The 26,078-nt window shown below is 33.8% G+C and overlaps 2 protein-coding genes across 2 annotated transcripts in view; both read left to right on the forward strand.

Annotated features, from left to right (window-relative positions):
- The window catches only part of LOC123539743 (guanylate cyclase 32E-like), a 133,302-nt gene extending 117,330 nt beyond the window's left edge, over positions 1–15,972 (forward strand). Inside the window, exons 7-20 of the mRNA XM_053544804.1 lie at positions 379–530; positions 1,041–1,140; positions 1,503–1,572; positions 2,757–2,865; positions 4,125–4,451; positions 6,258–6,329; positions 9,466–9,631; positions 10,439–10,588; positions 12,232–12,403; positions 12,992–13,132; positions 14,475–14,598; positions 14,849–15,092; positions 15,486–15,584; positions 15,968–15,972. Of these exons, the coding sequence (XP_053400779.1) occupies positions 379–530; positions 1,041–1,140; positions 1,503–1,572; positions 2,757–2,865; positions 4,125–4,451; positions 6,258–6,329; positions 9,466–9,631; positions 10,439–10,588; positions 12,232–12,403; positions 12,992–13,132; positions 14,475–14,598; positions 14,849–15,092; positions 15,486–15,584; positions 15,968–15,972 (1,931 nt within the window). The remainder of the gene's footprint in view (positions 1–378; positions 531–1,040; positions 1,141–1,502; positions 1,573–2,756; positions 2,866–4,124; positions 4,452–6,257; positions 6,330–9,465; positions 9,632–10,438; positions 10,589–12,231; positions 12,404–12,991; positions 13,133–14,474; positions 14,599–14,848; positions 15,093–15,485; positions 15,585–15,967) is intronic.
- A 214-nt stretch (positions 15,973–16,186) lies between these two features.
- On the forward strand, positions 16,187–20,636 carry LOC128557907 (uncharacterized). The gene is made up of 2 exons (XM_053546567.1): positions 16,187–16,273; positions 16,717–20,636. The coding sequence occupies exon 2, from the start codon at positions 16,729–16,731 to the stop codon at positions 17,281–17,283; it is 555 nt and encodes a 184-aa protein (XP_053402542.1). The 5' UTR covers positions 16,187–16,273; positions 16,717–16,728; the 3' UTR covers positions 17,284–20,636.
- Positions 20,637–26,078: the final 5,442 nt, after the last annotated feature.

Raw genomic sequence — 26,078 nt, forward strand, 5'->3', positions numbered from 1 at the left:
AAGATATTTTTTACTTATCAGATATCTTCAAATCTAGTTAGCGGTCATGATTTCAGACCAATATAAGGGCGATAAAGCATATTTATCTTAATATACAAATACTGCCTTGTGAAAAAAAATAAATCTCATTTCAAGAAATGCAGATAAAAAGGGCCATAACTAGAACAATACAAAGTTAACTAGAACCAATATTACATTATAGGGTTATCGTAATTGCCTCTCAGTAAAATTAATGAAAATAACACCTTCGCTGGTGGGATTTAGAACAGATACTTAGTGAGCTGAACTCGTATATAGCTTTATCCGAGGAATGTATTTTTTATCTATTATTGATCCGAATAAAATGCTTTCAAATGTGACTTTGTCTATGTTTTCAAGGTATTCTTGGATACGAGGTTTACGTAGATATGAACGGCGACGCAGAGGGAAATTATACTCTGCTCACGTTCGACGTCCATCGGGAAGACGGCGATGTCAGACTTGTTCCGGCTGGAAACTTCCGTATGACTCAAAATGGTATAGGGATTCCGGTATGTATATTTGTGCAATTGATAAAACAATAACCGCAGAAAAAAGTTTTCATTGACAAATCATTTTATGTTGAAAATTGAATTCCGGATAAAATTAAAAATGTACAATTTTTCACATTTTTATTTGAAGAGATCATATTTTAAGAGTAGATAAAATTGTTAGGCATGGCGACTTTGTGTGTCTGTATTAAATGGACCATAAATACATACGTCTGAATGACGTAGATTGAAATATATATATATATATATTATATATATATCTGGTTTGCTCAATGTCTCTTCATAACTATGAAAGGGATTGTGTACTTTGGGCAAATTGTCCCCTTAACCTTTAGCCTGCTGGTGGTGCACTGTTCGCTATTCAGTCAGTAAGTTCTTTGAATAAAAAGTGGTACTGCCCACATTGAAACATGGGCCAATCCATTTTAGAAATTTAGCAGAAAACACTGGAGGATCACTGACAATATGTTGTCTTAGACTTAGTAATTATAGCTCTCGCTGTTATTCCAGGCCTTGAACCTGTTCAGGAATATAAAATGGAAAAATGGGAAACCCCCACCTGACGAACCTGCGTGTGGATTTTATGGAGAGAAGTGTATTCAAGAGTTTGGTAATAAACTATTTAAACAATTGATTTAAAATTATCTCAATATATGACGTAAAATGTTTAATTTTATATTTTTCATATATTTTTGAAATTAGTTGCCTTCTAGAGATGTCAAAAAAAATAAATTTCAGCTAAAGGTCAGTTACCGAATATGTGGACTTTATATATACGTGCTACTAAAATCACACGCACATAGCTCGAGTTGTTTTTCTTAAAAGATACCTAATGAACGACTTATTCACTGTCTCGTTTTTATTCAGTAAGGCAATTGTTGGATATGATAGCAAGATTTATACGTATAAAACAAAAACAAAACAGGAAAATAACTTGAGATTTAATTAATATTTATGTGCTATATCTAACAGAATGGCGTATTTTGGCGGTGTGTATCGTCGTAGCTGTGATATGTCTCATTGCCGGTGGATTTTTCTTAAGGTAAAATTTTCCTCTTGAGAATTTTATGTGTTTTATACATATATCGTATCTTCTGGTATATCTATGTTCTGTAAAACGTTTTGTTTCTAATATCTTTGTTTTTGTTTTAATTTAGCATTACTTTTATACTTTAAAGTGTTGAGAGCTATATTAATGCTTAGGTTTAAATATAATATGTGTTGACTTAAAGGCTCTGACCGCAAGATTTTGGCTAAAATGATTTGCTTTAAAATTGAAGTTTGATGAAAAATGAGTGCCTGGTTAATGTAAACCCCATACATCATAGTCTACTTTGTGTATGCGGTATGTTAGAAGGTGAAAATCATTTATTTGGCAGCTGTCCCATTTATCAAAGAGAGCGCACAGATTTCCTATGCAATATTAGACCAATTAATAACTACTGTTACACTGAATAATTTGTTGTATGTTATATGTACAAGAGCACTACATAATTCAATATTTCTCAAAGTACATAAACATATGCAGATGAAGACATTCGAAACGCAGTTTACTACTTAAGAACAATTATAGCTGCGATACCTTCGTATCCCAGTGTCTATGCCATTTTAGCCCTACCGCTTAACTTTAATAAAAGTCCTTAAACCTCTTTTGTCTAAAGTTGGATTCCCGATTCCTGACTTATAAATATTATTTCTTCTGTTTCACTTCCTCCCTTCCTTCCTATCTCATCTTTTTAGATATTGATGTATAACAGGCTGCTACAGTTTAGATTTAATGTTCTATAAACAGTTCTAATATTATTCTTTTTCCAGTCTTATTTTATACTATAGTTTGACATATATGTATGTCTTATACCATGTGGATGAACGAAGAAACTGCACGGGGAATATGTACGAACTTACGAAGGATTATTTTGTCACCGTTGAAATTTCCGTATGAATAGGGAAAGAGTTTCTTAAAAAAGGCACGTAATAACGTCCGACGCGAGAATGGTAAAATGAAATCCTGCAAATATGTTATCTCTCTAGCATAGAATTATTCCCGGTTTGATTTCCCCAAAAATGTACAAAAACTAGCCGGAAAGCATTATTGAGCTCGCGTTACTGCAAAATCATTGAAAAATTGCCCATCCTTTTGGCGTTTTAAGTCTCTCAGCGAAATAACTGTCACTTACTTTATGGAAGTAACTCATTATATTGAAATTATGGATGGATTTATTTCAGACATTATTTGTACGAGCAAAAACTGGCTAGATTATTATGGAAGGTGGATTTTAAAGACATAGTCCTTGTGGATTCCGTTGATGATATCATACCGCCGACAAGGAAAAAGGTTTTGTTTGTTTTATTTACGTTTAGTGTTATTTTACTAGTACATGAATGACTGTCAAACACATATCGACAACGAGAAGTCTGATACAGGATTAACCACATTTTTCAACAGTATTTATTCATGAAATTCTTGGTTGTTACCTATCATCGACACACAAAAATGGTGTTTGATGAAAGCTTATCACCATTTCAGTTTTGTTTATTCATATTCTTGGTGACAGAGCATAAAATGTTTGTTAAAAGTTTCACATCATTTTCAACAAAGTTTAGCCATGAAATTGCGGTCAGTCTACCTACCGGCTACAGGAAAAACGCGTCTTTTATTCGCTGTTGATCTAATGTCAGTCTTCAACAGTAGATTCATTTGTATCTTGGTTGTGAATTAACTATCGTAATGAGTGCTTCTTGATTCATCATAATTATTTTATTTAATATTCAAAATTGATGAGAATGGGGGTAACTACTTCAGACCTGGTAATTCATGTCAACTCGTCTCGTTAGGGGATCGACCTTTATCCTTTAGATTGTACTCCGTGCCTAGAAAGCTAAGCGAGTGGACAGAAGCATTGTAGGTCTCATTTAAAATAACAGATTGCTTATAATTAATTCTACTAAAAATAATACTATAAAAGGAAATTAATTGCATACTTGTCAAAATATTTCATACCTGAACAATATAAGCATTTTCCCTGCGGATCTGCAATGTTATAAAAACTACTTTATGATTATTTGTGGACTGGCCCGCCACTATATATAAACTGTCAAGAATATTTATGAAGCAAATTCAGCATTTTTGGAACGCGGGTCATTTCAAATTGAGATAACATAACAGTTTTGAAAATAAGACAAGAGAAGCAACAGATGCTGTTGCGGAAAATTAACGTAATAATGAGACTAAACAGTAAAAGTATACTTTGTCTCAAAGTGCACAATGTCATTGTATTCAGACAATCGATTGATAATGGAATATAATATAATATAAATTGCTGATCATAGCTAGAATTTGCCGGTATTATACGTGTACAACTATCAACTTTATATTACACCCAAGTCTAGAAGAACTAGTATAATCGAACATTGCGCGCTAACTTTTACTTCTGTAAAAGAGTTTTGATCACGCATATGTAGTGACATAATTTTGAAAAATGTGTCTGTTTTGTTACACAAGCATCGTCATATGTTCGCTTTATTTATGGGTAATCCTTGTAATTTTCTAGATCATCTGACATAATAACAAATTATGTTTCTTCTTCTTTGCAGAGAAAGCGATCCAAAAATCAACCTTTCAAATTTATCTTTTCCTACGAAAACGAATCGGAGCGCACGATTTTATTGGACGAAACGAAGCGCGAACGTTCCACCGGCAGTGAGACAAATAAACGCAATCTGATTGGTTCGTACAAAGGAACAATTGTGTCTGTGAAACATATTGTTAGAAAGAGCGTGGAGATTGACAGAGACATGAGAAAACACCTTCAGCTCAGGAAAGAATTAAATCACGACAACATTGCAAGATTTCTAGGGGCTTGTGTTGAAGTTCCACACATCTACATTTTAACACAGTATTGTCAAAGGGGAAGTCTTCATGTAAGTTTTCTAGTGTTTTCATGTTTTTATGTAAGTTTTCTCTTGTTTTCATGTAAATTTTCACGTGTTTTTTTTTTCATGTAAATGTCTCGTGTGAATTTTCGTGTTTTCATGTAAGTACTTAAAACAAATCCACCACTGTGACAGAGAATATGACGTCATAATTAAAACTATCTAGCATTAATGGCAAAGGTAAACACAAGTATCACTTTATGTAATTTTAAGCTTCTACGTAGTTCTACATCTTCTAATTTCCAGAAGTCAGTTTGACAGCTTCCGTACATAAAAGACGTCGGCCTTGCTAATTGTTGCCTTGTCAAGCAAACAGAAGATCCATTAAATATATTTCAATAGGTTTTTGACATTTTAACAGACGAAATACAAAATATAGATTCCACCACAAACGATAGGCGATATATATCTTTTAGGGTTTTATGTAAATGTCATTATTTCATACTCGTCTTATAATCTCTTGTTACGACTCATTCCGGATACAGTATAATGCGATTCTGTGCCTTTACCGCAAGATAACAAAAAAGACGGTCTAACAAAAGCAGTCATCATATTAGACTGATAACGGTTGTTTTGTTGATAGTTTCGAAGTTAAACCAGCACATTTCAAGTCCTACGGCGCTTTGAAATCTCTGGAACAACCGACCTCTCGAATGACAGCTTCCGAGATCAGCGACCTTAACCGCTAGGCCAAGGATGAGCTGGAAGAAATGCGGCCAATGAATACGGTCTTTAAAAATACGCTGTTCAATGTGTACGTGACAACTTCCGTAAAATGAGACAGATAATGACGGGTTTATATTCATTTTCTAGAAACCGCGATATCGTCAAACCTAAATTACATGTAACTAAAGAGGACATGATTTTGAGGCGGAAGTGAATTTGAAACCAAATAATTCTTGTAATAAAAATCACATGCGTCGGCTATGTCAACAGGCTTGTTTTACAACATTTACGTAATCGTTCTCCTTGTTTTTAATCAGGAAATGACACATTGTAGTTTTCCACAGAATTGACAAATTTCGTTTCCCGAAACCAATATATGATGTATTTAGCACATATTTTCTTGATACTAGTTCAAAACAAATATGGATACGTCTTTTGCACAAGAATATATTTGAGCCGTGCCATGAGAAAACCAACATAGTGGCTTTGCGACCAGCATGGATCCAGACCAGCCTGCGCATCCGCGCAGTCTGGTCAGGATCCATGCTGTTCGTTTCAAAGCCTACTGCAATTAGAGAAACCGTTAGCGAACAGCATGGATCCTGACCAGACTGCGCGGATGCGCAGGCTGGTCTGGATCCATGCTGGTCGCAAAACCACTATGTTGGTTTTCTCATGGCGCGGCTCATTTTAGTCTTATATGACTACATAAATTCTGCCAAAAGTACGGCTTATATTTTACAAGTAAATACAAACAGGCAGAAAAATCCGTATTGTACCTTTTGTATTGCATGTTGCTGGACTACTTTCATTTAATAAGCATGACCTGACAAAGTTTTATAAATATCGCACATTTTATAATACGATGAATAAGTAGTGAAAAAGACTGAATAAGTTTACCAAAACAAAATGTATTATATCTTTTGCACGGCTTATTTTTGATTTATTTCTTAAATGAAAATAAATCGTAAAACTTTCCAATGTATCTGGTTTAGATGAAAAGTTCCTGCTTAAGCTTTTGAATTCATCAAAGAAAATGAAACAGAGCTGGTGAGATTTAACTTGGAAACGTATTTTCACCGTTATCATTATTTTTACGGAGATTAAAAAAAGAAGTCTTTATTGCAGGATATATTACAGAATGAAGATTTCAGTCTAGATGATATGTTCATTTCTTCTCTGGTCTCCGATCTCTTAAAGGTAAGGAAAACAGTAGAAGGGGAACTGATGAAGCATAATTATAATAGCTTGTGTTCGTGTTACATGTCATTACCATTATTTCATTTATTGAAAGTGGTCTGGTTCCAGACTGTTTCAAACACTTTTTGTTTCATTCAAGTGCGGCTGATGCATTTAATTATGCTGTATTTCATTCTACTTTTAGCATTATTTCTGTTTTTAATGTCTATGTATTTATTGTATCAGATTAACAATTACTTTCCAATGGAAAACCAAAATTGATAGCTTTTTATGGATTTAACAGAATTTCAGCAAGCATGGCGGTCAAGTATGCCATGAAATTTCATAAGTAGCCTATTACTTAATTTCATTTCTAGTTTTGTATATAAGCCGCAGCATGAGAAATCCAACATAGTGCATTTGCGACCAGCATAGATCCAGACCAACCTGCGCATCCGCGCAGTCTGGTCAGGATCCATGCTGTTCGCTTTCAAAGCATATTGCAATTATAGAAGCAGTCAGCGAACAGGATGGATCCTGACCAGACTGCGCGGATGCGCAGGCTGGTCTGAATCCATGCTGGTCGCAAATGCACTATGTTGGTTTTCTCATGCTGCGACTCATATTAAGTGACTTGGACAATGACTGACCACTTGATCTTTGTTTATTCATACATCGAATTTCCATCTTTAAGTTTCTGTTGATAAATGTCATACTTTTGTTTTCTAAATAACGATTCACATGCCTGAAAGACGGAAAATTTAGACATTTTACCTTTGGCCTTGAAAACGAACTCGAACCACATAACAATAACCTGTAATGCCAAATTTTGTGTATCCACTCAGCTCGATGGGTCCGGCTAATGTTGCTCTAAATCAAGAAGAAAAAAAATGTCGCGTATGTCGTTTACCATTGATAGTGTAACAGTAAGTCATGTGATCACAGGAAGCATAGTACAAGTACAGTTTACATTTTGAACTGGCCTGTATCACGGTGTATCCCCCCTCCCCACCAGTGAACCTCTCGGTCAACAATGGCCAAGTCTTATATCGACGCGGTTAAGACATGTTGCAATGCTAGCAATCCCAGACGAATAAAAGCGAAATTGTGTATTATATTTATACACTTGCTAAATTATAGGTTTGACCGAATTCTGCGGGATTTTGATAATACGGAATGGCATAATAGTTGTGCGCTGAAAACGACTGCAGTCGAAACAAATGTTTTATAAAAAAACCCCAAAAAAACAGCAGTTTGTTTTGTAATATTACACTGCGTTTACTCGCCACATCTGTCTCAATTTTCCTTTTAAATGGACTATTTTCTGTGATTACTGTCGAGACAAATTTTATATGAACATTAAAGACAGTAAACAGCAGAGGCTTTGAGCTATAAATTTTGCAAGCCGCTTACCAATCCCTAAAATATGAAGTTATTGTGTTTTAAGATTACAGACACTATGATCACTGAAAATATATTGTTATTTCTGATATTGATGTGGTAAGTTTTAACCATTTATACTCAACAAAACATATAGATTTATTTTTGCGAGACAGTTTAGTATTACTGTTGAATTAGTTAACTAAATAGAATTTAAAGCAATTTGGTAGACTATCAGCCCTTTCTTTTATTATACCTCCAGTACAAAGTATATGGGGGATATTTTTGAGTCACATATGTCAGTCCGTCCGTTGGTCCTTGCGTCCGTCCCTAATGTCCGCTCCATATCTTCATAATTGGTCTGAAGATTTTCATAAAATTAGCAACAACTGATAACCTCATCACGACAACGTGCAGATTGCACAACCTAGGTAACTAGGTCTAAGGTAAAGGTCAAACTTAGAGGTCGAAAATCAAATAGTTTACCTTGTGTCCGCTCCCTATCTTCTTCCCCACTGGGAACTGGTATAAGACATTAACCTAATCATAATGACGTGCGGAGCACACGAAAAAATCTGGTCATTAGGTCCAAGGTCAAGGTTTCACTTGAAAGTCAAATATAGCGAAACTTTCGTGTCCGCTCCATGATGTCTAAACCGCTTAGAAGATTTTCATTAAACTAACATCACTTTTAATCTCACCAAGACGACATGCAGATCGCAAATCTGGGTCAGTTGGTCCAAGGTCAAGGTTACACCTTGAGGTCAAATGTCAAATAGCTTAACTTAATGTCCACTCCGTATCATCTAAACCTCTTGCAAGATTTCCATAAAACTAGCACCAGTTTGTACGTCATCAAACGTCTTGACGGGCACATGACCTTGGTTACTAAATGTAAGGTCAGTATCACACTTAGAGGTCAAATATCTGATAGCTTGAACTCGTGTCCGCCCCATATCTTTAAAATCTCTAAAATGAATTTCAAAACAAACATCAGTTGTTTACTTCATTCAAGCAACATGCAGGGTATACAAGTCAGGTAATTAGGTCCAAGGTCAAGGTCATACTTTGAGGTCAAAGATCAGAAAGTTTGAATTTGTTTCCTGTCCTTGTCTTCTTAACCATTTGAAGAATTTTCATCAAACTAGCATTCCTTGTTAATCACACCAAGACGACACGCAGAGTGCATAATTCAACTCACTAGGTCCAAGATATAAGGTCAAATTTGATGGTCATGATCACAATCAAGGTTTTTATTTAACCCTTACCCTGCTATATTTCTAAAATGGACTGGTCCATCGTTCAATTTGGGCAGTACCATTTATTATTCAAAGGGATGTTCACTGAAAATGTACTGACTGAATAGCGAACAGTGCATACCATGATTAGACTGCACGGATGTGCAGGCTGATCTTGGTCTGCACTGGTCGAAAAGGTAAAATCACTTGCCGTCAGCAGGCTAAAGGTTAATTGCACTAACTAAAATCGTCTTAACAGTTTCAACATAGTTCTTTACTTTGGTACACGATTGGCATTTCAATTAAAGTTAACTTACCAGCCTTTATTTCTTTTCAAACAGTTTTAAGAACAATTCAAGAAAAACAAAGTACAAACAAACAGAAGTAATCATGTTATTATTTAATAAAAAATATTTCGGATTGATTTCAAAAACGCGTGGTATAACATCATTTTTTCAAAGTTTAAAAAAAATATATCAACTTTCTTCCGTACAAAATATAAAACTGGCAATGCATCTTTGTATTTGTGCGTGTTTCAGGCAATGATATTTATTCACGACAGCGAAATTGGTAGTCATGGCAACCTCAAGTCAAGTAACTGCGTTATAGACGCAAGATGGGTGCTTATGGTCTCTGATTTTGGTCTGCATAAACTTGACAACGAACGTTCTGAAAGCGTCACAGACCGTGATAGATACTATGACAGTAAGTATCTTAGTATACATAAACTAGGATTTTACACCCCGGGCGGAAATTCGAGCCCTACAGTATTGACGGGCAAACAAGCACGCGAGTCGAAGTTAGCGACCTTTAAGGAGACACATGTCACGGTTTTAGTAATTTCATACACATCCGTTTACAAATGTCATTGGTTCTTCCTAGAGGTCCGACAATGCTTTTAAAAATGCCTTTCGTGATATGACACCATAAGGTTATGCTCTGCACCAAGGACATTTATATATCAAAAAGATTGTTTGATTGAAAGAAAACGTTAACTTTGTTTTGTTTACTTTCAACACGGCTAGGACAATTTACGTCCAACAGGATTATTTCACAAAGACATAACCTGACTGAATGTTTCGCTTCGTTCATAGTAAAAAATCGGATAATTTTAATTAATTTAAACATATTTAAACGTTCTACTTTTACATTTCTTCGATTCTAATATGTCGAACTTTTTAGTATAGCAAACCAAAGATGGTCGAGCTACTACTTGGATCTGTAAGTTGGTTGCGTGACTTAACCATTAATTTGTATTGTTTAATATTAATATGGTTCTCATATAAGAATGAAGTTAACAATAAGTAGAACTAGGCGATTTATTTTTCTTTTTGTGTAATAATAAATGGAGCATTATGTCATTCTTTTGTGCTGTTTGTTTTTGCATGTTAAATCAAATAATAATAATCTTTTGCAAGCGCTTAGAAGTAATATAAAGGTACGAAAACATATCGTTGTTCAACGTTACGAAAGTTCATTCGACTTTATTTGTGGACACATTTCTTCTTTTAGGACTGTTGTGGAAGGCTCCTGAGCTGTTACGGTGCAATATGAGAGAAGCTTGTGGTACACAGAAAGGAGATGTGTATGCCTTTGCAATAATATTGTACGAGATGATGGGACGAAAAGGGCCTTGGGGAGAAACCGAGTACTCAAGCAGAGGTATGTAGTATGAAAAGAATGTTGACGTCAGACATTTGGTGGAAGATATTCAATACTTTGTCTGTAGGCACACCGTGCCCAGCTGGTAAGACTGATTTGCAGTCCTACCACAACACTGGTGTTACTTTATAAAATAGTTCCAGATATTATTTCATTCTTTACGGGGGTATATTTCAATATTTTGATGAAGAACAATAACTATGCAGTGACTGTACTGCAGATGCTTTCGTTTATAGTTTATGTGTAATTGTCGAATTGTGACGGTTGCCTTTTTCAAATCATTTGTTCCTCACCATTGTGACTTGAAACCTCGCTTGCATGTAGAATTTTGTTTGAAGAGGAAGTGGTCCAGATGTTTTACGGAATATCGTTGGTCCTAACAAGGCGTCTGAAATGATACCTGGAGGAGCACCTTTTTGTTCCTCAACAATAAAGAAATCTATTGAGAAAGTCGCTATATGAATTAAATTGCCTCGGGGCGAATTTAAATCGAACAAAACACAAAACTGTGAATTGATCTATTGGTGATAAACACCTAGCTTAGGAATTCCAGCCTAAATATTACATGTTTCATTTTTCCTTTCGGCAAACTGGCAAGAGTTTAAGAAACTCGGTCAATGTCAATTAACTCGCTGTTAGACTTTTTGTATTGATGAAGCATAAGTTTCGAAGATAGATTTCCCAGTCTAATTAAACATTTGCATCTGCCGGTTTACAAGATAAGATAGTTTACTTCTTTAACAGATACAAACGATCTTGGTTTGTTTATATTGAATTCTGAACATGGTTAAATAGAAACAAACGCTTTCAACAGGTGATCCATATTTATAATGGTTTATAAATGCTAGTTTCTTTCAAGGTTTACTGGTTGTAAGCATGCGTTACTGGAAATAAAAAAATATTTTCTCATTAGATAAATAAATAATTGTTGGGAAAAATACAAGAGCGTTTGTTTGAAATACAACATGCATCAAATCAGGAGAAGGTCTCAGGCAATGAACTGTTCAGTTTTAGGTTACATAATTCACCTGGCATTGAACTGACTCAAATTCAATACTGTGGGAAGCTGTTAATCAACATAGCTTAAAACATAAGAGCGTTTATGTTATCAAAAATCTCAAAGGTTTGTTTGTGATTTTCCTGGTCCAGTAAAGCATCTTGGAAGGTAGGATACACGGCTATGTGGTCTCTGGCGAGCGAGATTGATCCCCGGTTTGGAATAAATGTACGCAATGACGATCTGACCGAAAATAAAGTGTTTCTCGTCATGTTATCACCTCTGAATCATGTGGAGAAATTGTCTGTATGAGATAGGCTTAGAATCTAGGAAAAATACTGGTTAGGTAAAATGTATGCCGTTATATAAATGAAATACCGTTGAGAAAAGACCATATTTGTGTTTTTAACTAGTATTGATATGCATTGTACATATTTTATAGTCCTTTGAGATCAAAGAGAACATTTAATTTTACTTTGCCAGAATTTCGCTATTATAGTATTATAGTAGGTGCAAGGGGCTTGAGGGGTGTTTAACATTTCACTTCCTCCCATAAACATGACTCAGTCAAACCGAGTTTGCAAATATGTAGCTATGTATTGTTCTATTTAAGATTTCATTGTATATTAACTTCTTTCTTTTACAGAAATTATCAACATTATTAAACAGGGAAGCAAGGAACTAAGACCAGACTTATCACAGGTAAAATGTGAGCCGTTTGTGACGGAATGTATCATGGATTGTTGGGAAGAGGAACCTGACCATAGACCAGACTTCAAGACAGTACGCTTCCGGCTTAAACATATGCTGCAGGGAATGTGAGTAGGATTTATATTCAGTTCGCCTTAAATTAAGAATCGAGGATCGCCGCTAGTTGCCGACACTACGTTTAGTCTGGGTTCACTAAATATATACAATTAAAAGCGCAATCAGGCAAACATGTACTAATGATGCCGCCATCCTGTTTTCTCCATAAACAACCAATTTCAAGCTTTTAGTTTATGCTTATTTATTCTTGTTCGATTTTGATGTAAGCCACAAGCTTATTTGGACCATACTCAAGTCCCTTCTTAGAAAAGGAGTACTGGGCATGGTCTTGATCCCAGTGGGATTAGAAACCAACGACCCCGGGTTGACCACTGCTTCAGTCTTCGAACTTTTCTATAATTACAGGTCCTTACTTTAGAACCGCACTAACATTTTATACTATTTATTATATTATAGTATACATATTCCTTGAGGACTTGTCGAACATTTTGTTGTCGTTTTACGTGCACTTTACAAGTAAAAAATATTCGAGGATACTTTGGACAGCTTCTTTTCGTTTTATTTGCAACAAGTAATTTGCAGCAAGATTTATATATTTGGCTACATTTTGGACAGCTTCTTTACCTTTCATATTGCAGAAAGTCAAACATATTTGATAACATGCTGGATATGATGGAGAAGTACGCGAACAATCTTGAGATTCTGGTAGCAGAAAGAACAGAGTTGCTCTCCGAGGAGAAGAAAATGACAGAAAATCTCCTGTTAAGAATGTTACCTGTGTAAGTGTGTTAGTTGGTACATATGTAGAATTAAAGCCAGTTGCTTATTAGCTTTTTATCTGATTTGTTTTGTTTAAAAATCGTACATGTTTTGTTACATCCTTGTCTCTATCGTTGCTCCAAATTGTTACAAAAGCGCATAAATTCCGAAAATATGGGTTGGTTTTTGAATATACTATGATTGCATATGAGAAAATTCAGAACAACTTAAAAGAAGATAAACGTGTACTTTATATCATTTTTTATTCTTACGTCATCGACGTTCGTCATAATAGCTTATTAATAATTATTGAAATGTGCATAAAGTAGTCAGCCAGAATATAGGTGCGTTTCAGTATTTTGTACGTCTGCATACATTGCAAAAGTCTTTAGCATAAATTGGATTCAGACGAGAAACATACACCGTTGTAAGAAAATTGCTGAAAACAATGATTCATTACCTAAAACACACATGCAAGGCATAAAACATTTTTTCTTTTATCATGATATTCAAATTTAAATTTTTCTTTCAACTGTTGTTGACATTGGAAGAATTTTGAAAACATTTAGCATAGTATTTTGATAAAATTTGAAAAAGGTTTAAATTTTCAACGCTTGAATTTCACACGAGCTACCTTAGTTCATACATATTTCAAGACATTTCATAAGGTCGAACATTTTTATTTCTTTACATGAAAACATAATTCACCACAAATATCTGAATTATGTGTAACTCATTGCCAAACATTTTTCAAAATGTATGTTTCAGAAAACAGCAATGAACTTCAAGTGATTTTGATATTTATATGTTATAAATAAATACGCATTTTCATAGCCAGTAGTAAGAAATTTTCAAAACGACGACAGTGTCACGTCTGAAAACTTATCACAGAAACAGTCTGTATTTTCTTCCTCGAAAATGTTTGTCATTCTGTTTGTGGAAATTCGGTGAAATAAAAAAGAAGAATAATGAAGACTTTTTAAAGAAATTCCAACTGGCAAAATTATCGAAGTTGCTTTAGCACGCTTATCGCGTCTATAAAAAAAATATATGTTTCTCTTGAAATTGTAAGAAACAATTTTTTTCGCGGGTATTAACTTGTATCACTATGATCAAATATATACTTTATTACATGACCCCTTATATAAATCACCGGTCAATAGATTGTGCTAGTGACCGGTCTATAGTTCAACACCAAATTCTGCTTAGTAATACTTAAAGTAAACTATTGAAAAAATTGGGAAAATTGATTTTTGATGTCATGTAATAAAACACTTAACGAATGGCTTCGCAATAACAGTCTATAGTCAGTTTTGAATATTGACCTACAAGCCGTTCAATAAGTGTATATTATATAAACAGGTATGTTGCGGACAGACTGAAGCGAGGTGAACCAGTTGTACCGGAACTGTATGATTGCGTATCCATATATTTTTCTGACATTGTTGGCTTCACTGCTTTATCTGCTGAAAGCACCCCTATGGAGGTAAGTGAATTTTTAATATACAATATTTCAGGATCTTTATCCGTCAAATTTCCTAATTTATGCTCTCTTTTTTACTTTCAAATCACGGTTATGATGTTATATATATGCATATATATTTGTTTGTCAGATTAGATGATACATGTATTTCATATTCATTATGTCGTTGTTTTCCTATGTAATGATACTTTTGCTAGTTTAGTATTTTACAAACTTAAGCCCTAAAATCGTTAAATATAATTTCTAATCGAAGGTTGTATGCATGCTGAACGACTTGTACACGTGTTTTGACGCCATTGTGGAGAACTATGACGTGTACAAAATTGAGACTATAGGTGACGCATACTTTGTCGTCAGCGGGTTACCACTACGTAATGGAAACCTTCATGCTGGAGAGATCGCCTCAATGTCACTACACATGCTCAGAGAAATTATGAGCTTCAAAATCAGTCATCGACCAAATGATACTCTAAAACTCCGCATAGGAATCCATTCAGGTATAAAACCTTATTTATATTAAATACACAGACATTAAAAAAGGTTGGATATGCGTATAACATTTTTAAGCTATTAAAAGGGAAAATGATCCTTGCTGTATTGTACATTAATTTAGAAGACACAGATTGAAGTCGTTGTATTGGCCAAAGGATTTCCATAAAACATTTTATTTGACGTTATGGTATATCGCGAAATCATGTAACAAAAAATTCATTTCAATTAATACTTCAATATCAAGTCGTATCTAAATATAAATTCAAATTCCATTTCTGTTTTCGGAATTACAAATATTCATTAATGTGTTTATTTATACGACTAACAAAACAAACAAACATATCAAGATTGTACAGTGTTATCATTATGTTTATTGCATGAGAATTTGTCTTTTGTAGGTCCATGTGTTGCAGGGGTAGTGGGACTAAAGATGCCACGATATACAATATTCGGTGATACTGTAAACACAGCGTCAAGAATGGAATCAACCGGTGTCCGTATGTATTTATTTTGTAACAAAAGCTACATTACACGTTTGGATATATCACACTTGTATAGTCCAGTTCATTTTAGAACGCGCCAAAATATTCGGATATAACGGTCATTGTTTTATTTTTTTTACCCATAATTGAACATAATTTGAGTTTCTGTTTAGGGTAATCTGTAGCTTTCTGCAAAATAGATCATAGTAATTTACAATAGGTAAACATTCTATTACACCGTTCATATGACCGCGTTTACATGAATGCTGGCTAAACATCACTAAAATCAATTTTTTTTCACTTTTCCTTTACAAAAAAATAATAGAAGAATGCTTCTTTAGTTTAAAAAAAAGATTGGCATGAATTTAGAGACATGCTGTTTTTGACCTTTTTTTTAGATTAAAGTGAAGTAGATCTTATGACAAAAGTCTGCAATTTGCTTATTGCTTCAACACTTCTGAGAATGATGACAAACAAAAACAGTCTTATCATCCACATTGTGACATTAGTCATTTTCTAAGTTATTCACTCGTGTAGTGTTTTCTGTCACCATTCTCAGCATTTCGTGACGAATTTCTGTCTTTAAATTAATTTTTCATTAATGTTTACAGCGTTGAAGATTCCACTGCAGTTCTACAATCACAAAAATTCTTCAGGAACTCGGTGGATATCAGCTAGCTGAACGCGGGTATATTACTGCAAAGGTATAACCATTCCGTAATCTTGTGATCTGTATTCATGTTATATTCATATTAATCAAAGATGTATTATTGAATTAAAAAGCAACAGTGGAATAACTTTCCAAGTTCCTTCTTTTCTAGTTTGAAAGCATAGTAAAATTTCACAAGACGGTCATATACGTTTTTGTAATTATATGTAGTAGAATATATATCAGCAGTCAAAATATGTAACAATGGTAATGTAATAAAACAAAAACATATTAACGTTTGATTTACTCTCTTTCAGTGTTATAAGAAACAAGAAAAAAAACGTTTTACATTGTATATATATTTAAAATAGACGTAAAGTAGGTATGCCCGTTAATGTCGTGCAAAGATTGACACATGCACTTTATTATTTATGTATTTCCAAAAGGTGATGAACTATTAAAATTTTCAACTGGTAAATACTTTCTTAAATTAAACAGGGTAAAGGAGAAATGTTGACCTACTTCTTGGAGGGCGAGAACGCCTCACATCGGCAGAGACGAATCTCTCACTCCAAGTTTTCCCGCTCAAATTCTCCAAATGTCGATGACAGAGACATTTTCGGCAAACCAACAATTCATCCAAAGTATTGGCCAAACGGATCAATCCCTTCCCCGGCCGAGGACTTGGAGAATTCGCCATTCCAAAACTGTGATATTATTGACCATGTTGATGAAAACGTTAAAAAGCAAGACTGTGATCGCGATACAAACTTTGATGACGTATTTAACGCTTATTTCGATGTAAATTCTGAGAATTGTGCAACAGAGCTACAAAATAGCAAAACGTCATACAGTGATCAATTCATACATTCTCGTCCAAACACCGATAAACATAAGCCCAGAGAGCGACAACAAAGCGTAAATGTGCCACTTTTGTCATGTAATGGTGGACATGGGTATGCGCATAAGGAAATAAATAATGGAAATGTTGCGAGAACTGAGAAATTTGAGCTCATGAGAAATGCTTCTTTTCCGTCATGTAAAGTAGAAGAGGATGTGGTATGAAATTCACAGTTCGTCGGACATCCTTAGATGGGCTATTGCGGATGTGTGTATGGAAATAAATGTGGTCTCATGTGGAATTTTTGTCAGGATTACTTTGGCAATACGTAAATGAAATATTCCAGACATATGGACTATAAAAATGGCGCACTCAGTTTTTAAGATTTGAAAATATTGCTGAAGTATGTTGTTTAGTCATTTAGTACATTTATGATGACACGTGTGTTTCCGGCAAGTGCATGTGTATCAAAGTACATTTTTCTTGAAATTACATACGACCAACAAAATGTTGAATGTATACAATGTAACATGTAGCTCAAACAACGTTGGCAATGGGCTTAGTGTAGTAACGGAGATAAACAATATCACCATCAGAAAATGGTTTCAAACGATTAAAAAAGAGGGTGTAGATGAACAAATGCATACTATCTGATTAGTATAAGGAGTTGTCTCATCTCTGATTAAAAACATGTCTATGACACTCGATATTTTAATTGAAAACCTTACTATATCTGAACCCTTAACGGGGCAAACCCTCCCTGAGGATTTATATCATGTTAGTGGTTGTTTCCTTTGTTAGAGAATTATAAATAAATTTCAGTTCAAAAATATGTAACTTTAAGTGAGTGCCAGGAACATGTATAGTATTTGTTAATGTACAAAATTAGCTACATATTATATATTTATTGGTAACAGTTTTACTGATTTATGAGCCATGACACTGTTGTCATCTGCTGCTATTAAGATACTGTGATGCACAATTGTAGGGATGCCCTTTTAAGAATACATTATGGATGAAGATGTGAGTATTCATGGCATAACTGCGTTGAGTTTGTAAACTTTTAAGTGTTTTTCACGTCTTAGAATTTAGCCTGCAAATCTTTAACTTTATTCTGATCTATATGATGCAATTTTCTTGAAGTTTTAGAAACTCTCAAAATGCTTTCACTGAAGGAAAAGCATTTAGTTGAAGACTCTTTTTCCAGCACTGTTTAGACTTTTCGACATTTTTAATTACTACAGGTTTCGCACAGTAATCTTGTTTTATACCAATATAATGCACTTATTTTACGATATTTGCTATGTAGCAAATTTTAATGTACTTGCAATTTTCAGTCATCGTGTTTTCCATTTTACTGAGAATATACTTGTCTTTTAAGTATAGCTGAACAACAGATGATTTGATTGATTTTTGGGAAAATAATAGGATTTTGGGGAAAATTTAAATAATCATGGGAAATATTTCCTAAATATTATACATATATGGTGCAAAGTTTACTACAAAACATAAAATTTAACTACTGCTATAAAATATTATATTGCGGGATGAACATTAATTCTTGTAAATTATGAACTGCATAAGATCTTGACCTAAAATGATAAATTCAAAATCAGCCAATATATTTTCACAGCACAGCGTTACTTTAATAAATTTTTGTAAACATACCAGTAACTCCTTCTGATGTCGGAAATTAACTGTTTTATGTATATTTATAACCATGAAATCATTTCAGAGCATAGAACGCTACCGAGACAATTACTAGCAGATTTTGTTTGATCGAGTCTGATGTTCTTGAAAAGTAGATAAAAAGTTCAACATAGCTCTCGCACCGGCTAATGCCGAGCCGTTTTAGAACATTGACGGATCAAATACAAGTTGAAAAAATTATGCGTTTGGCTTCCCTGTGTAGTATTTAGATACTAATTATTTGTTTCGCTGTCTAAATATTTAATTGAAATGGTTACAATTTTAGAATCTCTTGTGACAATCATCAGCTTCTCATTTTTACTTGAGCACGTAACTGTGATATTATATTTTAATTTGTATAAATGTTAAAACTTGGTATTGTTAATGTCTTAATAATTTACTTTTTAAAAAAAAAATATTAGCCTGAATGGAGACTGTGTTCACTTAAAGTGGCATATATAGATTCATGTGCTATAAATGCTAAATCTGTAACCTGGTACTGTGAATTCATTTAACTTCATGGACATGAAATTTCATGGTTTCGCCCAAAATGGATTATTTCGTGCAGATATGTATTCCTTGATTTCAACTGTTGAAAACAATAAATTGATATTAATGTGTTCTTTGATATTTATTAACGTGGACTAATGAAACTCCACGAAAATTAATCCATCATGACTTTGATGAATTTACAGTAAATACAATATTATCATAGAGCTAACCACTACGAAAATGAATTTGTCAATAAAGCGAATAAAATGTCTAACCCATTTCTGATACTGGAACAAAGCTTACAACCAGGGGTAACCCTCTCTCCTCAAAACCTTTACTGCATTCTACTGTTTCTTGATTTAGGGGAGCTTCTCACGTATTTTCAAAGAACTCGTTTCAATATCTTGTCCATATAGTTAAGATGGTACAACCCTCTGTAACAACACATACATGGGTGAAAATTAATTTGAAGGTATGCATCGATATTCTTTGATTCAGCCCCTTTAAGCAAGAAATACTGCATAAAATTGCTTTATACATAACGTTTGGGTACAGATGGTCACTACCAGATGCAAAGAATTTGCAAAACCATTCTTTAAAGTTATAAGTCAGAATGAAATACTTTGAACGTTACGACTGACATAAGTGTAGGTATGGACATTTTGTTAAGAAAATGTGTTTCATTTATTGTTTTTGTTAAGTAGCTGTTAGCGTGAAAACATTCCGTAAAGTATTAGGCAACATCTTTTATTTCTAACGCCATCATAGAGTACAATTGTGTAGGACTTTATATACTTGTTTTCTGAAGCTGTGTTTGTTAGTGCTTTATTTTTCTTACCGCCTGTCTCACTTCTAATGCCTGCATTAGAAAGACTCTCCAACGATTTTTCTTTTCTTTTGAAGAAAGAAATACGAATATAACCAATTTCCATAATTCTTTAAAATGACTAAGCATTTCTACTAATTTAAAAAGTATTGTATGTTTTGTGATCTTCACAAAATAATGTAATTGTTACCCGTTTGGATTAACCAAATTGAGCACCGCTTTGCGAAAACTAACGTAAGGGCTTTATGATCAGTATGGATCCAGATCAGCCAGCATATCCGTGCATTGTGGTCTGGATCCATACCATTCGCTAATCAGTTGCACACAAGTGCTAAAATTGATAAACGAACAGTACGGTCATGCTCTGATCTAGATCCTGGCTGGTAACAAAACCAAAACGTTAGCTTTCGCACAATGGCGCTAAAATATTGTTTCGATAAAGTACAAGATACGGATAGAGGCGGTGAGAAATCTGTTAAGTCATCATACTCAGGTAGACACATAGACATTATGTTTTTCTTTTGTCATAAAATTTTATCAAACTGCAATAAATTTCTAATTAGAATTGTTGATGTGTGTTCTTTTTTCTTGCATTCCATCCTGCAAAATAACTTCCTCGGTTAAAGTAATACTTTAAGACATTTTTGCTCAAATTTCAAGAAACAACACACTCTGTTATAAGTCCCAAGGGACGTATTAGGGGATAGCGCTGGTTGTCCGTTTGTTAGCAAAATCGTTTCTACTTTAACCCTTAACCTATTTTCTTCAAGTTTGATAAGTACTTTGCTCATAGACATTGGGTGATCCGTGTAAATTTTGAGATCAGTAGTTCAAACAATTTCCGCTCAAATCTTGAAAACCTGGTAAATTACTGTCATGTTTCTTGGCATTGACACATTGAGCCTGGGCAGAAAATGATCCCTATTGTTGATGATATTATTAGATCAAAGGTCAAGGTCACAGTGATCGTTAGTACAAAACCAGATTCTGCTCAATAACGTTAGTCCATATTGATCAAATGGTGCAGGTAGCTGTACAAAAAAACGATGATTTTGTTTAGATGTTGCCAGGGCAAAACATTAAAATACTGCTGTTATAAGTGCTTGCTTAGCATATTTTATATAACTATATCAGTCACGACCTGAATATTTTGTCCACGTACGCGCCAGTTTATCAAAGTTGCTAAAGCTCAACCACTGAAGCCTGTATTACGGAGATGACCAAGTCGGAAACACCGTTCTGACATAGGGACCAATGAAAAAATCTCTACTGTATTCGTTTGTTGTAAAACATTCAAATGTACAGCTTCGATGCTTCAGAAGAAATATCTTTAAGTAAGTACTTTATATAAGAAAATAGTAGCCAAAATGGTTCTGGGTCAGGATTAGTTCATGATTTTGATATAATAAGTACATGCTTTTGTATTCTTAGGTTATTTTATATATTTAGACATTGGTCACTTAAGATGAATAAACAAGAGCTGGTTTCTAAACAAGCCATATAGAATACCAATACTAATAAACTTTGATAATGTGGCAGTTGACCTGAATACAATCGACACTGTTTATTGTCCAATACAGGTAAATCCAATACTTGCTTTGCAATAGATCTGTGACGGATTATCTTTGAACATCCCTGGACGTACTGGACTCAACTGCAACATTATCAAAGTTTATTAGTAGTTGCATTTTCATCGATGTATAAATCGATACGCCTGGATTAGATCTCAATAAACAACAAACTTTCATTTCAAATGCTTTGTTCCGGTAATTTCGAAATGCGTGGACTTATTTACAAAGAGTCCGAATGTTGGCTGGGAATGATTATATTATGTTCTTTCAAGGCGACAACTATTAAACAGCTACTAACATAAAGCTTTGTAACTGACCTACTATATCCATTCATTTTGCCGCAATTTAGAAATAATATATATATATATAAGCTTAGTCATACCAAATTTAGTTGACATGAAAGAACGAATTGACAAACCAACAGTCCAGAACACAGCTATCAAAGTGATTTCTGTCTGCCGTCTGGTAATGGTTATGACCATATTTTAAGGGTGAAAAGAATATCAATGCGAATGGAATATTTCTCTCATGCCTAAAGTTACAATACAAAGAACATAATATTAATTATAATTTAAAGGACAAACTCATACCACACAGTGTCATTATAATCATTAGTAGAGACATGGACAACTGTGGCAACTGAAAAAAAAAAACGAAACTAGCAAAAAAAAAAAATAAAAATGAATTAACTGTAGTTATGATATTTGTAAATCACACAAATGACGTTCCTCGATCGATATATTATAACCAATGCTAGATTGGATTGCTGAAACTTTTAAATTATATTTAGCACGCTCCACGCAGCTATAGTTTCCGTTATCCGCCCTGATTCACTAATGCGACATAAGATGTAAATGAGCAATTTATCATGCAATCTCATTTATCAGAGAATTCTCTATTTGGTACAGAATGACTTATTTACGGTCCTATAATTTAAACTCGACTAATTGTAAGATGGTATGTCAAATTGCAAACTTTAGCTTTATCTTGCAGTACACATTAAAATGATTTAAAATTATGCATTATCAAGGCATGATCACACAAATTTTATTTGCATTTTAAAAGCCATGTCAACACATTTGAGCCAACGTTTGATTCGACTTTTAAATGATGTATTTACGTAATTCAAAGAAATATTTTTATGTCAGGCTCTACACAATGTTTAGCAATAAGTGAGCCAAGAAAATGTAGTAAAAATACATTCTCTTCAACAGTTTCTCGCCGTTAAGATTATAATTTATTCGAACAACACTGAAGATTAAAATCAACATAATTACTTACCATATAAATGTTAGAGCAGACCTATATGTTCTAGACATAATCGTTTTACATTATTTTGAAGAAAAAAAAACTTTATATGTTCTCTGCCCCAACAATAGTTCTTCCAATCTGATCTGACTTTACTTTTTTCCCATTCATTATCAAATTGGATTGAAATGCATCTGGTATTTTCACTGGTAAGAAATTATAAAACGGATAGAATTTGACCAAAAAAAAAATGAAATAAAAAGAAAATTTATCTATTTTACGTGTAGGATAAAAAATCATTTACTCATGAACACCATATCTCATTGCATCTGGTGTCCATTCGAAGATATTTCAACCTAAGGCTTAAACGAGAACAAACAAATATCCTCTGTATTCCTCGCAAAACAATCTCAAGAAAACGTGTGGTGCAATTGGAAAATTTATATGCATTTGCTTTCTCTATTGTAAACAACTAATTCTATTCCCATAGGAAGTCTGCATATTCCAGACAATCTACCACTGTAAACAAATTTTATATAAGCATAACACATCAAATGGTTAATTGACGTAAAAACTTAGATCTATATAATTAGCAATTATTTGAAAGCTAGCATTGCGATGTTGTAAAATGACATTGGCTAGATGTGAGGTCTAAATTTGGCATTTGAAATGGAATGTTTATGTAAAATTGAAGGCAACTTGGATAAAACTGTGTTCATAACATGTTACGTGTTAGAATTTTAAAACATGAAAACTACATATATTGCCACCCGTGAATTCTACAGCCAGTTCTCTGTTACATGGCAACTGTGTTTTAATATCATAAGATATCCAGCATGTTTCCAAACAAGCATTAAAGTTCCTGTTTACCTAACTAATTAATAGTTAAGGTAGTTCTGCACGTTTGATAAACCGGAAGTAATGGCATATTGTCATTCATTCTGATAACGTAGAATAAAGTCCGGACTCGGCATACGAAAATAATAAATCATTTTATGAATGATGTCAGCCCGTAAGTAAATTCATTAAAAGACCAACGTTTATAACTTTCTAAAGATAAAAATAATATTAAAAAGTTTGACATGTTAGATAATTCCAAACAATGCCTTAGAATTACCTGAAACATGTGGATGTCCATAATCATATGCAAATATCTTATTATATAATAAAAACAAGCATACGGACCTACACATTTTTTTCTTCGTATAACAGACGATATGATTTTTTATCACTGTGAGAAGTTTCATTAAAATCTATTTTGAAGAAAAACTTCATTTTGCAAAAATGTCATCGGTTTTCCCCATAGACACCCATTTTGATAACTTGCGTCCAATATTTCAAATCAGTTTTGCAAAAAGTCAAACACATGATCCTTAATATACCGGTATTCTTTTTGTAAATTCGGGGTTTAATCAAATACTACATTGTAGAAAACATTTCATCCAAACGTGCAGAACTACCTTAACGTAAGGAATTGTTTAGAATATAGCCTTCTGAATCGAAAGACATTTTCTTGTTAAAGGAACCGATGAAATATTAAAGAAGGTTGTGGAGTGTTGAACTTTACATGATCACTCGTCATGATGTCTCACAAACAGACTTAAAGATGTTTTTCACAATTATTTCTAGCGGACAGAATTTTTTGTAACTCTGCATATTTATAGATTGATGTATGACAAGTTAAAATAAAAAATAAAAATAAGAGGTACCCGTGCTTCTTTTTTCAATATTCAAAGTATATTAAGAACACAAAATCGGTATTTTTGTCCGAAGAAACAGTACATACATGTCATAATAAAACTACTGCAAACAATTATTTATTCGAAGTTTCACTCTGATGTTACGGTTTATGCATCTGAATTTATAACACCACTATAACTATGCATAAAATGTCAACATATAGATATATTAACTCAGAAAAATTACTCTTGACAGATGTCGAAAGTATCTGAAACTGAGAAAAACACGAAGTATTTCTTAATGATATGAAAAATCTAGCGGACAGAATTTTTCCATATTTTATATTATGTAAGCTAGAACTAAGACAAAAAAATCTAAACCAAAAAAATAATATCGACCCGTGCTTGTTTTCAAGAAAAATTAAAAAATATTCACTCCACCCACAAAAGTATTTTTTCATTACCCCACCCACCTAAAAATTATGAACATTTTTTTTCTTACAAAACAAATGCACAATGTTATTATCAGTTCCTTAACCAATATTCTTGCTCATATGCGGAATAATGCTTCTTTAAGGTTGCATGCCTCTAGGTCAAATACTTTTTGAGATACGTGTTACACAAGCCTTCACATCCCATTTACGTATATATTTGACCACGTCAAGGGACATAAATCTGTTTTTATTGAGTGAAACCTCAAATAAAAGCACTGGTGCACAACTTCGCATGCTGAATTTAATTCTTGTGTGGTTTCATGACTCTTGGCACATATAATTTTCAGGTACATGCGACACAAATGTTTAGACACTTTATGTACAATTTGACTATCAAGGGCCATAACTCTGGTCTTATTACGTGAAATGCGGGATGGGACACAAAAAGTATAACAACATTTTTAGGAAGTCACATTTGAATTTGAGGGAGATATATCTACGTTAAGATTTTCTGGAATTTTATTTGGCTTGGAGTCGGCTGCATCATTACTGGACGAAATAGTTTACTTTCAAATTGGCTGTCCACAATGTATTCGATTCGAGCACTTCCTACAACTACTCCTCCAATAAAACACCATCACTTTTAAAGGTAAAATATGGATGCACGACCTATATTGTCAGTACATACGATATATTTTGCGCGAGTGCGCTGCATATCCGACAATTATGAACTTTCGGCGGCGAATTCTGAACTTTATAGTAGATATCGCTTGCTGCGCGATTGAGCTGCGCACAAAATATTGTGATGAACTCCTTTAAACTTGCTGGGTCTGCTATTACTTTGATTTGTTACTTTCTACGTTTCCAAAATATATTCTTACAGGTCTAGACCAGCAGTCTACACGTACAGTGCTGCAACTATAAAAAGAATCAGTGTTATCAATTATTTTTTCAGTTCCTTTAGGATCATGGAGTCTATTCAGTATTTTTTAAAACAGATTTCTGATGAAGGATGTTGCAGGTCTTATGATCAGGATACGTTAGTTAAAATGGAATGTCTAATACGAAGATACTTTAGTA

The sequence above is a fragment of the Mercenaria mercenaria genome, chromosome 1 (assembly GCF_021730395.1).
Source record: "Mercenaria mercenaria strain notata chromosome 1, MADL_Memer_1, whole genome shotgun sequence".
Taxonomy (NCBI): domain Eukaryota; kingdom Metazoa; phylum Mollusca; class Bivalvia; order Venerida; family Veneridae; genus Mercenaria; species Mercenaria mercenaria.

Bases quoted from the DNA above. Each gene is read 5' to 3' on its own strand.
- LOC128557907 (XM_053546567.1), top strand. From the start codon at position 16,729: ATGTTGACCTACTTCTTGGAGGGCGAGAACGCCTCACATCGGCAGAGA.